The sequence below is a fragment of the Megalops cyprinoides genome, chromosome 25 (genome assembly GCF_013368585.1).
Source record: "Megalops cyprinoides isolate fMegCyp1 chromosome 25, fMegCyp1.pri, whole genome shotgun sequence".
Lineage (NCBI taxonomy): Eukaryota > Metazoa > Chordata > Actinopteri > Elopiformes > Megalopidae > Megalops > Megalops cyprinoides.
In genome coordinates, this window is record NC_050607.1 from 12172881 (window position 1) to 12184997 (window position 12117).

At 44.5% G+C, this 12117-nt stretch overlaps 1 protein-coding gene across 1 annotated transcript; it reads left to right on the forward strand.

Moving 5' to 3' along the window:
• The first annotated feature begins 623 nt into the window (after positions 1 to 623).
• On the forward strand, positions 624 to 11170 carry dera (deoxyribose-phosphate aldolase (putative)). Its single transcript, XM_036520249.1, has 9 exons — positions 624 to 754; positions 1667 to 1764; positions 2208 to 2355; positions 3279 to 3374; positions 3536 to 3670; positions 4185 to 4313; positions 8712 to 8824; positions 9288 to 9437; positions 10438 to 11170. Exons 1-9 carry the CDS (start codon positions 724 to 726, stop codon positions 10492 to 10494), a joined length of 957 nt encoding a protein of 318 aa, XP_036376142.1. The 5' UTR covers positions 624 to 723; the 3' UTR covers positions 10495 to 11170.
• Positions 11171 to 12117: the final 947 nt, after the last annotated feature.

Below are 12117 nucleotides of genomic sequence, written 5' to 3' on the forward strand. Positions count from 1 at the left end.
CTCATTTAATTTAAAAGGATATACTTATGTTCTATTGTGCTGGAAGTTATTCTGGATAAGTTTTTCCAGTAAATGCATGTAATGTAATGTAATGTAAAATCTGTTATGTATTCCAACGTTAACAGTATTATGTTTGTAAAGGCACATGGATAGTGTGTTGTTCTCGTAGTTTATTTGTTTAGATTTTCTAGATTTTCACTGAAAACGTTAGATTGTGTGGATAGCAAAGTGATCCATTCACACGATTAGCACAGTTTCAGGGAAACGTCATTTGTATATTTCTGTTTACCCGGTTATACAAGTTCTCAAGGTATGGCATGCCATGTGCTATTCATGTTATACTGTCATATTTCCCACAGAAATGGAGCTGAAGCGATTGGTTGAAAATGCAGGGAGGTGACGGGGAGTAAAATGACAAGTTTTGAGAATTTACTTTCTATCTGGCAAAGGAAAACTCTGCCAGAGGCACCAAATCCTTACTAAAACTGTTTAACACCGGAACTTTTTATTTTTCGAGAATGGAAGTAATAACCGGAACTTATTTACTAAGACAGGAAGATACATAAAACATAGCGTCTCTCTCGCCACCGATCTCGGAAGTGACAACAGAGTCAGGAAGAAGGGCCATGAAGTTCAAGTGAACTGTAGGCGGTGGAATCCTATGGTCCCTGAAGTTACAAGAAAAAACATTATTATATACTTTGTGGTTAGAGTTTCTTCACCATGTCCGCGAGAAACCCAGGAATGGAGCTTGGTAAGTTTTTAATCCGATGCCTCAATTGAAATTCTGTTGAAATAGCTGGTTAGGTGCATTGACAGTCAGGCAGCTAGCGGTTTTTGACTCATCGTTAAACGTTGGCTGACACAATTTGTACAGTCTGCATTGTCATCAGTTCTGAGATTTTTTGTGCGATTCAAATGAATCGCTAATTCTAATATTTATTCACCTTTTTCGATCTCGAGAGCTGCTGTAGCAGCCCAACCAGTTATAAGGACATTCTAGGAGTTCTTGCACGTTGTACCAGTGCAGAAAATCGGCCCTGAAATTAGCCAGTTAGTCTTTGCCCTGACAGAGGGCAGAAAGTAATTGCAACATACGGAGAAAAAAAGCATGAATTCCCATTTCACTCTGTAAACCCACATTCTCACGAAGAAACCCACGTGACGCTTTCCTGCTTGGCAGAATTGATTTACATGACGTGGGGCGGTTGACCGACACAGAAGTGATCTGCTCACTTATTTCTGTCCTTTTATTGCTAATGTGTTACATTAGTGTCTGTGGTTACATCACATTTAAAAGACAGGAGGACGTGACGGTGAACCGAAAAGCCTGATTGGTTGCATCCCCCTGCCCTACTTAATGTGTTGCGCATGACGGCGCCAAGTACAGTAGCATGTGATCCTTTGGAACAGAGAAAGCCACAGCGAGCCAAAGTATTTCAAGCTCAAATTTACAAGCATTTGCATAGTTAAATCTGAGGACTCCTTGAAATTGAGCATGTTTTAGATAATGGAAACACTGTTTAAAAAATTGTGCAGTGCCAGTCTCGGACACCACTCTTTGCTTTCCATGCACTCTTGAATATAAGGCAGAGGCTCAGGCAGACATACCTTAGAAGCCTGGGTAGTTCTCTCCCTCGTACATGTCATGTGTCCCTATTGCCAGACCTGGAGTGGGTTTCCAAGGTCCGAGTGAACCACCAGGCGGTTCTGAAGAGAGCCCAGCAGATCCAGGGACGCAAGCTGCCGAAGAAGCAGTGGCAGGTGGGTGGAGGGGATTGGCTGGAGCCTCGCCTCATTGGACAAACCAGCACAGTACTGCAAGCACCTTGTCTTTATCACCATGATTACCCCTTCAAATTGTATGGTGCTGTACTCAGCAGATTCCTGTTACTGTCTCCTCAATACTATCATAAAGGTAACAAAGGTAATTACTATATTAAACGTGTTGGTCTGAAGTATAAATTAAATATTTGGGTATGGGTTTCAAAATAGGTTGAATTTATTTCATTAATAATTTCAGTATTGTAAGAGGCAATACAATTTATCATGTATGGTATTTAAATATATTCCCACTTTATAGGTATTCATTTGCATATTGTATTGTGTAGTGTAGCATACTTGTCGTTATGATGAGTCCTGATGACGGCCCAGATTGGCATGACCCGGATTACCCAGCGCCTCAGATTACCTCTCTGTCCCTGTAGGCAGCCTGGCTCCTGCGAGCGGTGACCTGCATTGACCTGACCACCCTCGCTGGTGACGACACGCCCTCTAACGTCCACCGACTGTGTCTGAAAGCCATACAGCCTGTCCGCCAGGACTTAATGGAGAGCATGGACATGCATGACAAAGGCAGGCCTATCTCAAATCACAAGATTACAATATGGATCCATACAAGAGTCGTTTTGTGTATTGAGGGCAGAACTGAAAAGTAGTGCAGTTGGAACCGGATATCAACCAGAGGGTTTTTTTCTCCAACTGTGTTGCCAACACGTAAGAAACATGATTTGTAGCCTGTGCAACATTTCCTGCAAAGAAAACAAATAATGTTGCTTGAAGATTTCAATATTCATGCACACGGTTAAGGAATAAGTCAGTTTGTAACGTATGCAGCTGCATTGCATCACTTACTTACACAGAGATGTACTGTCAAAAGATAAAAGTTAATGATAATAAGTTTGCACCAGAACACTCGCCACACACCAGCAGGAAGGGAGACGGAAGAATTTATTCAGACAGGTAAACTTGGGGATAATTAAGTGACCAGATCAAGACAGCCAGAATGGAAACTATGCTCTTTCAATATATAATGCTCTTTCAGTAAGAGCAATGGGATCTTATGTCACCCCACTATATCACCCACATTGTGTGCTCATCAATTTTATGTTAGGCTTATTGACAACCTCTGCACTCTCATGGGAATGCAGAATATGTAATGGATGCAAACCTCTGACATACACTCATGCCAACCTGACTGTTTTTCACACTACAAGTCCCACAATCCATTACAGTTACATGGCAGCTAATTGGAGGATTGGTGATACTGCACTACTGTAAATGCAAAGGCACCCAGCAGTAGGAGTGTGATGACCCTGTCCAACCTAGCATAGAGAGGACCAACATTTTGTGACTGTAGTGTTTATTTTTTGTATGTTAAACAGCACAAAGAACATTTCCCATTGTGTAGAGAACTTTTTGGACAGGAAGTTGGGAATGAACAGGTAAGAATGTAACTGTGCACTGTGATAAAGTTACTCTAACTTTAAATGTTCCAGGTGTCACCACCGCTGCAGTATGTGTCTATCCTGCTCGAGTAGCAGACGCTGTGAAATCTCTCAAGGCTGCTAATTCCAGCATTCCTGTTGCCTCAGGTAAGATTACAGCCTGTTACAGACAGCGTAGCCCTTAACATGCAATACGGTGCAATGTTGCCTCTCACAGGATCAAAACACCCTCGCCGAGCAACAGTATCGTTCGAATGCTCGTTCGGGCAGAGCGTCCGACACAGTTACCCACAATCCCCCTCTTCCAGTGGCCACGGGGTTCCCCGCGGGCCAGACAGCCCTGAAGACGCGCCTGGAGGAGGTCCGTATGGCTGTGGAGGATGGAGCCAGCGAGATCGACATTGTCATCAACCGGATGCTGGCCCTCACTGGGCAGTGGGAAGGTAGGTGCCGTGAAGATGGGAGACTCTGTGGGGGGGGGGGTGGGCAGAGCTGACCTGGGCAGAGACGTGCTGTAGGCTTGGGTCCAAGACAGAACACGTACTTTCATGACGTTACCTGGATTATTCTACACTTTCAATGACCTCCACTCTCATGATTGTGTTTTTTAAGGGTTTCTGATTTGTGTTATTGTTGATATCACTGTGTCCTTCACTACATTGGTATTAGTCTTTGTTGTTGTTGCAACATCAAAGTATGCGCGTACATGTATTGCCCAGGTGCCAGGTAGGTAGTGTAAGCACAGCATGAAGGAGGAAATGGAATACCTAAACACTGTTGTGGGCTCCCCGCAGTGTCACTGTGTTTCCTTGTCACTGCTACAGCCTTTTTTGAGCATATTTTTGTTCCACCTCCTGGTTTTGCTGAGAAGTTGCTGATGCCTGCTGGGAGTGCGAGATGGTGTGGCGGCGTTTCTGTTACCCTCCGTCAGTGTCGAAACGCCCCCTCTCTCCGCAGCCCTGTACCAGGAGATCCGTCAGTTCCGGGAGGCGTGCGGGGAGGCGCACATGAAGACCATCCTGGCCGTGGGGGAGCTGGGCACCTTCGCCAACGTCTACAAGGCCAGCCTGGTCGCTATGATGGCAGGTGAGCCCACAGCCCTATAGCTCTGTCCACACAACTCCATTTGGCCCTCTGTTTTTACACCATGCTCTGCCAGGGTTAACATACATAGCTCTCCTGACAGCACCTATTCACTAAAGTGTACACCAGGGCTCTGGTTCTTGGAACATTTTTATTTTGAGAGTAGTACTCAGTGCTGCTATCGTACTCAGTTTTACGCGCACAGCCAATACTGGAACATGTCCTTGAATCTTCTCTCCCTCTGACAGGTAAGTCCGTTAATGTTTCTGATGCGCAAAAATCATTTTGAGAAAGCTTTGTATTCCAACGAGCATGTTCTAAAGAAAGTGAATACAGCTTCCATTTGTGCCTGACCATGACCACAGTAAAAAAAAAATGAATGGATGGATGTGAAATCAAATCTGACAAAAATGCAAGGTATTTGTATTTGTAAGGTAAGAGCAGTAACACACCCACGAATATGTGTAAATAGCTTTCACAGTGTGGAAGGCTTATTGAATTAGGCACAGCAGCAATGTAAGAGTATGTAGCCCATCAGAGTGAGTGGTAGGTACGAGTGCTTTCCGCAGAGGTAGACAGGACAACAGGCAGTGGGTCATGACCGTAGTGCATGAAGGTCATATCTCTGTGCAACGTCAGTCAGACCATACTCTGGAGTGGTTCTGGAGCAATTTGTCATAGATATTCCTGTTAGCTAAACATTATGGCTGATGCATTAGCATACTGAGGAGAATGGTTTTCAACACATGCGGCATGGACAGGGCTCTAATGTGTAAACTGTGCTCTGTTTGATGTGTCTGTGCTTGCTCAAAACTACAGTGGGGCCCGAGGGGAAGTAACGGGTGTGATCAGTTCAGGGATTTGATTTTCCATCTAACCACCAGATAATAGATGACATAGATGCAGATGATAGATGAAAGGCCTTTCTAAGAGGTTAGTTCTCCCTACTGATTCCACTGCTTTACATGCCTATAATTGGGCTGGTAAGTATTGAACACACTGTTTTATTGAACAAAATCATATGCTAAATATGCAATTGTCAAATGATTTATTTCTGATCTCTTATCAAACTGGCTAATGAAATGTTTGTGTTGGCTAAAAATCAACCAATTAGATTCCTTTCTTATGCATTGTACATGTTTTTGTTGTTGTTTTTCAACCATTTTGAATTTTTCATGAATGTTATTGACCAAAAGGTATTGATCTTCAGTAATCTCTTCTTGTTTCTGGATGCATCATTTATGTGTTGATATGATAACTTATTAATAAAGTGTCCATGAATAATGCAAAATGATTAGAGAATGTTGGAAATAAATGTTGTTAGCTTCACGCATCGCATGTTCAAACAGATGCATGCGCTTTGCCTTTCTGGCCACTGCATGGCGCTGTTGCTCAACTCTTGCGGCTAGCCCACCCTCCTCCGGATGGCCACAGTGAGAAACGCAGACTGACTGTATGCTTAACTAATAATCACATTTTAAGCCGATTACAGTACCAAATTGTCCGCGGGTCTGATAGAGATCATTATTAAAATGCATTGCTTTTGTCGCCACACTCATTTCTTAATCTCCCCTTGTTTCTATGAATCCCGGATGAGATTTCTGAAATTGAATAATAATTTGATCCATTAATCTCCGAAGCCGGCAATTTCACTTCGCTTTCCCGGCAGTCTCGCCGGTCTGCGAATGAATGGAGCTTCATTACCGCCGCCCGCGTTTAATAACCATTATCCATTATCATGTAATTAAGACTCCCCATAAGGAATCTTAAGGACAATGCCAGTTTGAGGGAGAAAGGGAGAGAGAGGGAGAGAGAGAGAGAAAAAAAAGGCGACAGGCAAAAATACATAGAACATCTCTTTAATGAACTGGAAAATGTTCATCTTGTTCTGTTCGGTAATGAGGTGCCGAACAGCCATTAGACGTGAGACAGAGCAGAAGGGGACCGATTTTTATAAGTCCCTGGTTTGTGGTTAATCTATTAACAGCGCCGTTTCATCTTCTATTTTTATCGGAAAGCTGATTAAACTTCATTTTTTTCTCCCTTTTGCCTGTGAAGAAAGAAAAATAATGAAGCACTTTATTGATGAACATTTATGCGCCTCCTGTTGCCTGTCATGAGCGGCATATGTTCCGCTAAGTCTCGCTCATACTTAAAGCAAATGGCTGTTTCTCCCCGGTCCAGTTCAAAATGCCCTCCCCAACTGTGAGAAGAGTTGTGCTGCCAAGCAGTGGCCACTGTTTTATGCCACCGATGCACTGTGCGTGAAGCCTGCCTCGTTTATTTTCCAGTGAAAGTACTTCCTGTCATTTTTAATGAAGTGAATTTGTTTTGGGAAGATCCAAGAATGTAGTCCTGACTACAGCATTTTTTGAGTGATTAGTCTCAACCGTAAGTAATGTTGCAAATGCATACAGGTGAGAAATTTTAGACAGGATTGATTGCCATTATGACATTTGAAGTTGAAGACCACAGTTGGCATGAAACTGGACAACAACCATTAGTAATTTTAATGTCAACTCATTCAGTGATTTTCACTGAAAATGATGTTGTTACCAGAAACTACAGAAAGAAGCAGTACAATGTTACAATTCCATGTTTCGAAAAATTCCATATTTCCACTGGAATAAAATCTGTTTAAGGAGTTGTTCCTTCCTCTTTTGTTTCTTCTATTCTCTCCTGTAACATCTAGGTCAGTGAGCCACTCAGTGGCCTATAGAGATGCTGAGTAATGGAGGGAAATTCCTCATGTAACAGAGCTTAGCAGGCAGGTGGATGTGGAGTGTTATATGGTCTGGGGCTCCTGTCCATGGCCACATTTAGGTTCATTCCTCATCTTGAACTCGTGAGGCAGGTGCACGCTTCCTAGGGTGTTGTCCATTATCTTCGGGGGAGATTACAGGCCACAGACCTCCGTGACACAGTTCTGTCCATGTAGAAGTAATATGTGGGTATGGGCTTGTGTTTCCTAGAATGGCCGGTCTTAAGGTTATAAGACCCTCATGAATGGAAACATTGGGATTGTTCTGCTTCTTGGCCCATCTCAGTGTGCATGGTGACACCACAGAAGATGTCAGGCAGTGTGACATATCTGAGGCAGTGACTCTAGGATGTTTGTGTAGCTAGTTCTGGAAGCAGAGCTGTATTCTGCAGGGGAGCGGAAGAGGGCCAATGCTGCAGTGTGGATTGCTCTCTGCCCCAGAGGTTACAGTGACAGTCTGGGTCAGCTTCACTGTGGACATTAATTTTCTGGCCCATATTGCTGTCATGAGGGTGACAGGGGACAGACCTGACCAGGTTGAGCCCCAGATATTGTGGATGCTCAGGGGTCATGGATAAGGCATTCACTGCAGTGGTGTTCTGACAGGTTATGCTGTTAGGCCATCTCCTGTCATGGACTAAGAAGGTTTTCCTCAATTGGTTGATGGTTGGGCTCTATGCCCAGTAATAGCACTCCAGCAGGTGTAGGGCTCTTTCCCTGCTAAGAGGACACCAGCAGTCACACACCTCCAGGCTCAGTGACTCACACTGCATTGCTTCCCCTTGTTATGCACACAAGGAGTGGGCTTTCCTCTGGAGACACACCGGGCTCCACCTCCCCTTGAATTGCCCATTAAACACCTTCAGCCCCTATCAGGCTGCCCCCTTATTTTAACTGAGACCCCCCCCAGCCTCAACCTTTTCCATGCACCTCCCAGTACACTGCTGTGAAGTACAGCCCTCCCTGCCTGCTCCCGGCTCTCTCCTGATTCTGAATCCCTCTCCTGATTACTGCGTTTAGCGCCCCTGATTAAATCTAATTGGCACCAGGGCTCATTTAACCAGCCGAAATTAAGTAAGCATTTAAAGCGGACAAGCTCGACAAACTGCGCCACGATTAATCCTGCCCTCCCCTCGCACGGATGCCGTGGTGGCGGCGCAGGGCCAGGTGAAGTAAGGGTGTGACGCCGGCGGCGGAGTTGGCGCAGGGGGGACTGTCTGCAGGGACCAGGCTTCCCTGTGGGAGAGAGTCAAAACGAGAGCAGGTTGTGCAAGCATATGCGCAGTGTGCTCCATGCAGCTGTTTCCCCTGTGTGGAAATGGTTGTCCTCATTGTCATAGAATGAAGAGCCTGGTGCATCCCATCGGAAACCATGGTCCAAACGTGTGTAGGCCAGATCAGCATCTATTGTAGATAACAGGACAAACCTGCCCGGTCTATGATAGGAGACGCTATACCTGCATGAGGGATTGTGGGAAGTGAGAACCTTCTCAGCCACTCGGGTAAATTGGATAGGGCAGTGTTTTTGCACTCTAGTTATTCTGTTTCTGAGGTTGTCATGTGGAGTGCTAGACCATACGGTGTGTTTGACTGAGTTGTGTTTCATGTATCCACAGAATGATGTCTTGTTTTGTGATCAGGTTCTGACTTCATCAAGACCTCAACCGGGAAGGAAACGGTCAATGCCACCTACCCTGTCGCCATAGTGATGGTGAGGGCTATCCGTGACTACTTCCTGCGAACCGGCCATAAGGTACGAGTCTGAGCCGTTCTCATGCCACCTGAACTATGACATGGGAGATGAAGGTGCAGCCACTGAAGCAGGGAGGAGGAGATGCGTTTTGATTGATGGTTTATCTAATAATGGTATTTGAATATGAATTACTGTCAAAGTTTTTGGCTGTAGGCATCCAGGCATACAGCATATCAGGGGCCCTCATGGGGCTGTGTTTATAAGCAGTTGGTGTGTGCAACCAAGTACTTTCCATACTTTGTGGAAGCCATTTTTGACCATTTCCTCACAAAGTTGAAATGTAATTTGAATCAGGCCAATAGGATCCTAAAATGAATTTGTCAGACCTATAGGATTTTTATCCCCTTGTGTGCATCCCACAGAAGTGAGGAGCAGGGGCAGTGATTGGTCACGCTCCCTGTGACCTCGTGGTGGGAATGTACCAACAGCATGTCTGATTGGTTGGGTGTCCACGCAATGGCAGGTGGGGTTCAAACCAGCGGGGGGGATACGAACGGCTAAGGATTCCCTGGTGTGGCTGACCCTGATGAAGGAGGAGCTGGGGGACGAGTGGCTGAGGCCCAGCCTCTTCCGCCTGGGGGCCAGCTCCCTGCTGGCAGACATCGAGAGGCAGGTGGGTGACCGGGACACAGCGCTCAGGAACCGAGAGAGCCCACAGACCAGCATCATGCCAGTACCCGAAATTCCCCTACAGCTTGTTACAAGTTGATTAAGGCAGTGTTTTAATCTTTTGTTTGTAACGTACACAAGTGGTTCCAAAACTTGACCAGACAACAGGATTAACCCCCAAGGCCACGAAACCCTTTAGCATTGAAATCACCATCTTTAAATGAAATTCTGTTGATAATCTATTAAGCATGCGTTTCCAAAGGAAGATTTGTAGTCCCATGCCTTGACACCTATTTAGCGTAGTATTATTATACCTTGCAAACAAGATGGCAAATTAATATTTTTTTCTGAAGTCTGCTCTCTAGCCAGCATTTAGCTCTATGAAAAGAGACCAATGAAAATAATTTGTTGTGATGTATATATAAGCTTTCAGTGTTTTGCAGCGGTTTGCAGTTGATGTCATTTTTCAAAAAAGTCCGGGCTGAGGTTGTGTGAAGTCATTAGTACCCACAGTTGCATGGCGAGGTGCTTTTATGATGTGTTCTTTTCCTGAAGTGGTATATGCCCCTCGGCTGTGCTTTGGGCTAAATGACCACCTCGCTCCCCAAGTGATTCCTGGGAGCCACACTCCTGGCTGTATTTCACACCTGGGCTACATACGATTTCTGTCTGCCTCTCTCTCTGTCTTGCACTCTCTGTGTCTTTATATATGTATACACAATACACGCCCCCACACAAAATTTTATGTACATATACGTACACATGCATAGACAAATGTACCTTGTGTGTATGTATAATTGTAAATGTATTAACACATATACATATATACAGACATCTGTGTGTGTGTGTGTGTATGTGTGTGTATATATAGTGGGTGTGTAAGTCCTCATATATATATATACTTACGTAGTGTGTCTGGGTGTGTGTCTAAGTTCTCATTTAGATCCTACTAGCAATGACTATGTGTATCTTTCCTTTACTAATGCGCTGACCATTTTCCACAGCTCTACCACTATGTCACCGGCCGATATGCTGCCTACCACGAACTGCCCATGGCCTGAAATCGCAGGGGCAGAATAGACACAACTAGCCAAGCCTGGACCCCCACCTCACCTGCCTCTCTCAGCCCGTGCAACATGGTTAAGGATAGACTCACTGTGCCAGAAATCTAATCATCCCAACTGTTTCCCTCCACTGTAGTGAGGGAACCGTATTGTGCTTTTTCCTTGAAAGAATGTACAGTGAATTGGCATGAAGGAGAAAGCTAATTTAATGTGGTTACTTTTGTTTTACAGTGGAATAAATGCATGTATAATGTATTTACTCACAGCTTATTTGAACACTCTTTACAGACATTGAGACCATACATACTTTTCAGGATTGATTTTCAGGATGGTATGACATGTCAAACATGTGCCTTTTCACAGTGTAAATCAACAGCCAGTCAGTTATTACAGCTGGTGTTGCAAGTGATGTGGATGGGAGGTGAGTACATTCTGTATGATATGTGCTGATTTGACATACCTCTTGGAAACAAGTTGAAAGTTTTATGCTCAAATTCCTTTGGTGGTTTATAAGTTGTTGTGTAAACAATGTTCAGAGAAGGTCCTATAGGCTTCAACAAATTATGACAATGATGACATTTAGCACCCTCAAGAGGGTAGTAATTATGACTGACTTAAAAGTAATATAATTAACTTTATTATTTTATGATGTTGTTTGGGAAGGAAAGTAATCCAGCTGAAGTAATTTTATATTTTTGACAAATCAATAAAGAAAATCAAAATAATGATGCAGCCATGTACTTTTCAATTATTTTGTCCCAGAGGTTTCCATGGCTCTCTGCCTCTCTTTGCTGTTCCCTCATTACAGTGCATTATAGCTATCAGAGGAGACACTCACCCAGGACACATTGTACTTCATTGCATGCCTTAATCATTTAGAAACCTGGAGATTTAAGAGAACAATTTTAAAAATTACCTTGTTCAGATGCAGTGCCCACATCACTTTTTGGCATTACCCAGTGGTGTCGCTCACCTTGATTTGACCCTGTTCTGATGCGGTTCTGACCCCATAAGGTGCACCCACTCTTCACCCACTCTCCTCATCTGAATAGTTCTGCTTGTTGTTCCACCACTGATTTAGATTAACAGGTTGTTATTCGGATAGGAAGTCCCTGTGAATATTTGGCTTTTATTCAGTCTAATCACAGTAAGCTTTGTGCTAAACTTTGAGTCATGGATTTAAGCAAGTGAGGAGTTGTGTTGGGCCTATCCCTGGCCTACATGCTGCTGTTCGCTGTTCCACTGCCTTCTCTCTCACCAACTTATACATATATAATGTTTTCCCAGCGTTGATGTGATGTTATCTTAAGGATAACATTGGGACAGTGCTGTGACATTGCGGCCTGTGGAGAGCATTGCTGCAATGTTATAGAAACGTTTTGTGAATACTCCATCTTGGCCATATGAGGATCTCTCCCTCTCTCTGTCTCTCTCTCTGGCTGGGGTGGTGTCGGGGGCCCGGGGCAGTGGTAATGAGGCTGGGATGGGGGGTAGTCCTGCTCTAATTGGGGTGGGAAGATTCCTCAAGGGGTAGGGGTGTGTGTGTGGGTGGGGTGAGGGTGTATGTGTGTGTGTGTGTGTGGGGGGGGGGTCCTTCTCAGAGATGAAAGAGCGCGCTCT

Bases quoted from the DNA above. Each gene is read 5' to 3' on its own strand.
- dera (XM_036520249.1), top strand. From the start codon at position 724: ATGTCCGCGAGAAACCCAGGAATGGAGCTTG. The intron at 3,671-4,184 runs GTAGGTGCCGTG...CTCTCTCCGCAG, and splicing joins CCTCACTGGGCAGTGGGAAG to CCCTGTACCAGGAGATCCGT. The intron at 8,825-9,287 runs GTACGAGTCTGA...ACGCAATGGCAG, and splicing joins TCCTGCGAACCGGCCATAAG to GTGGGGTTCAAACCAGCGGG.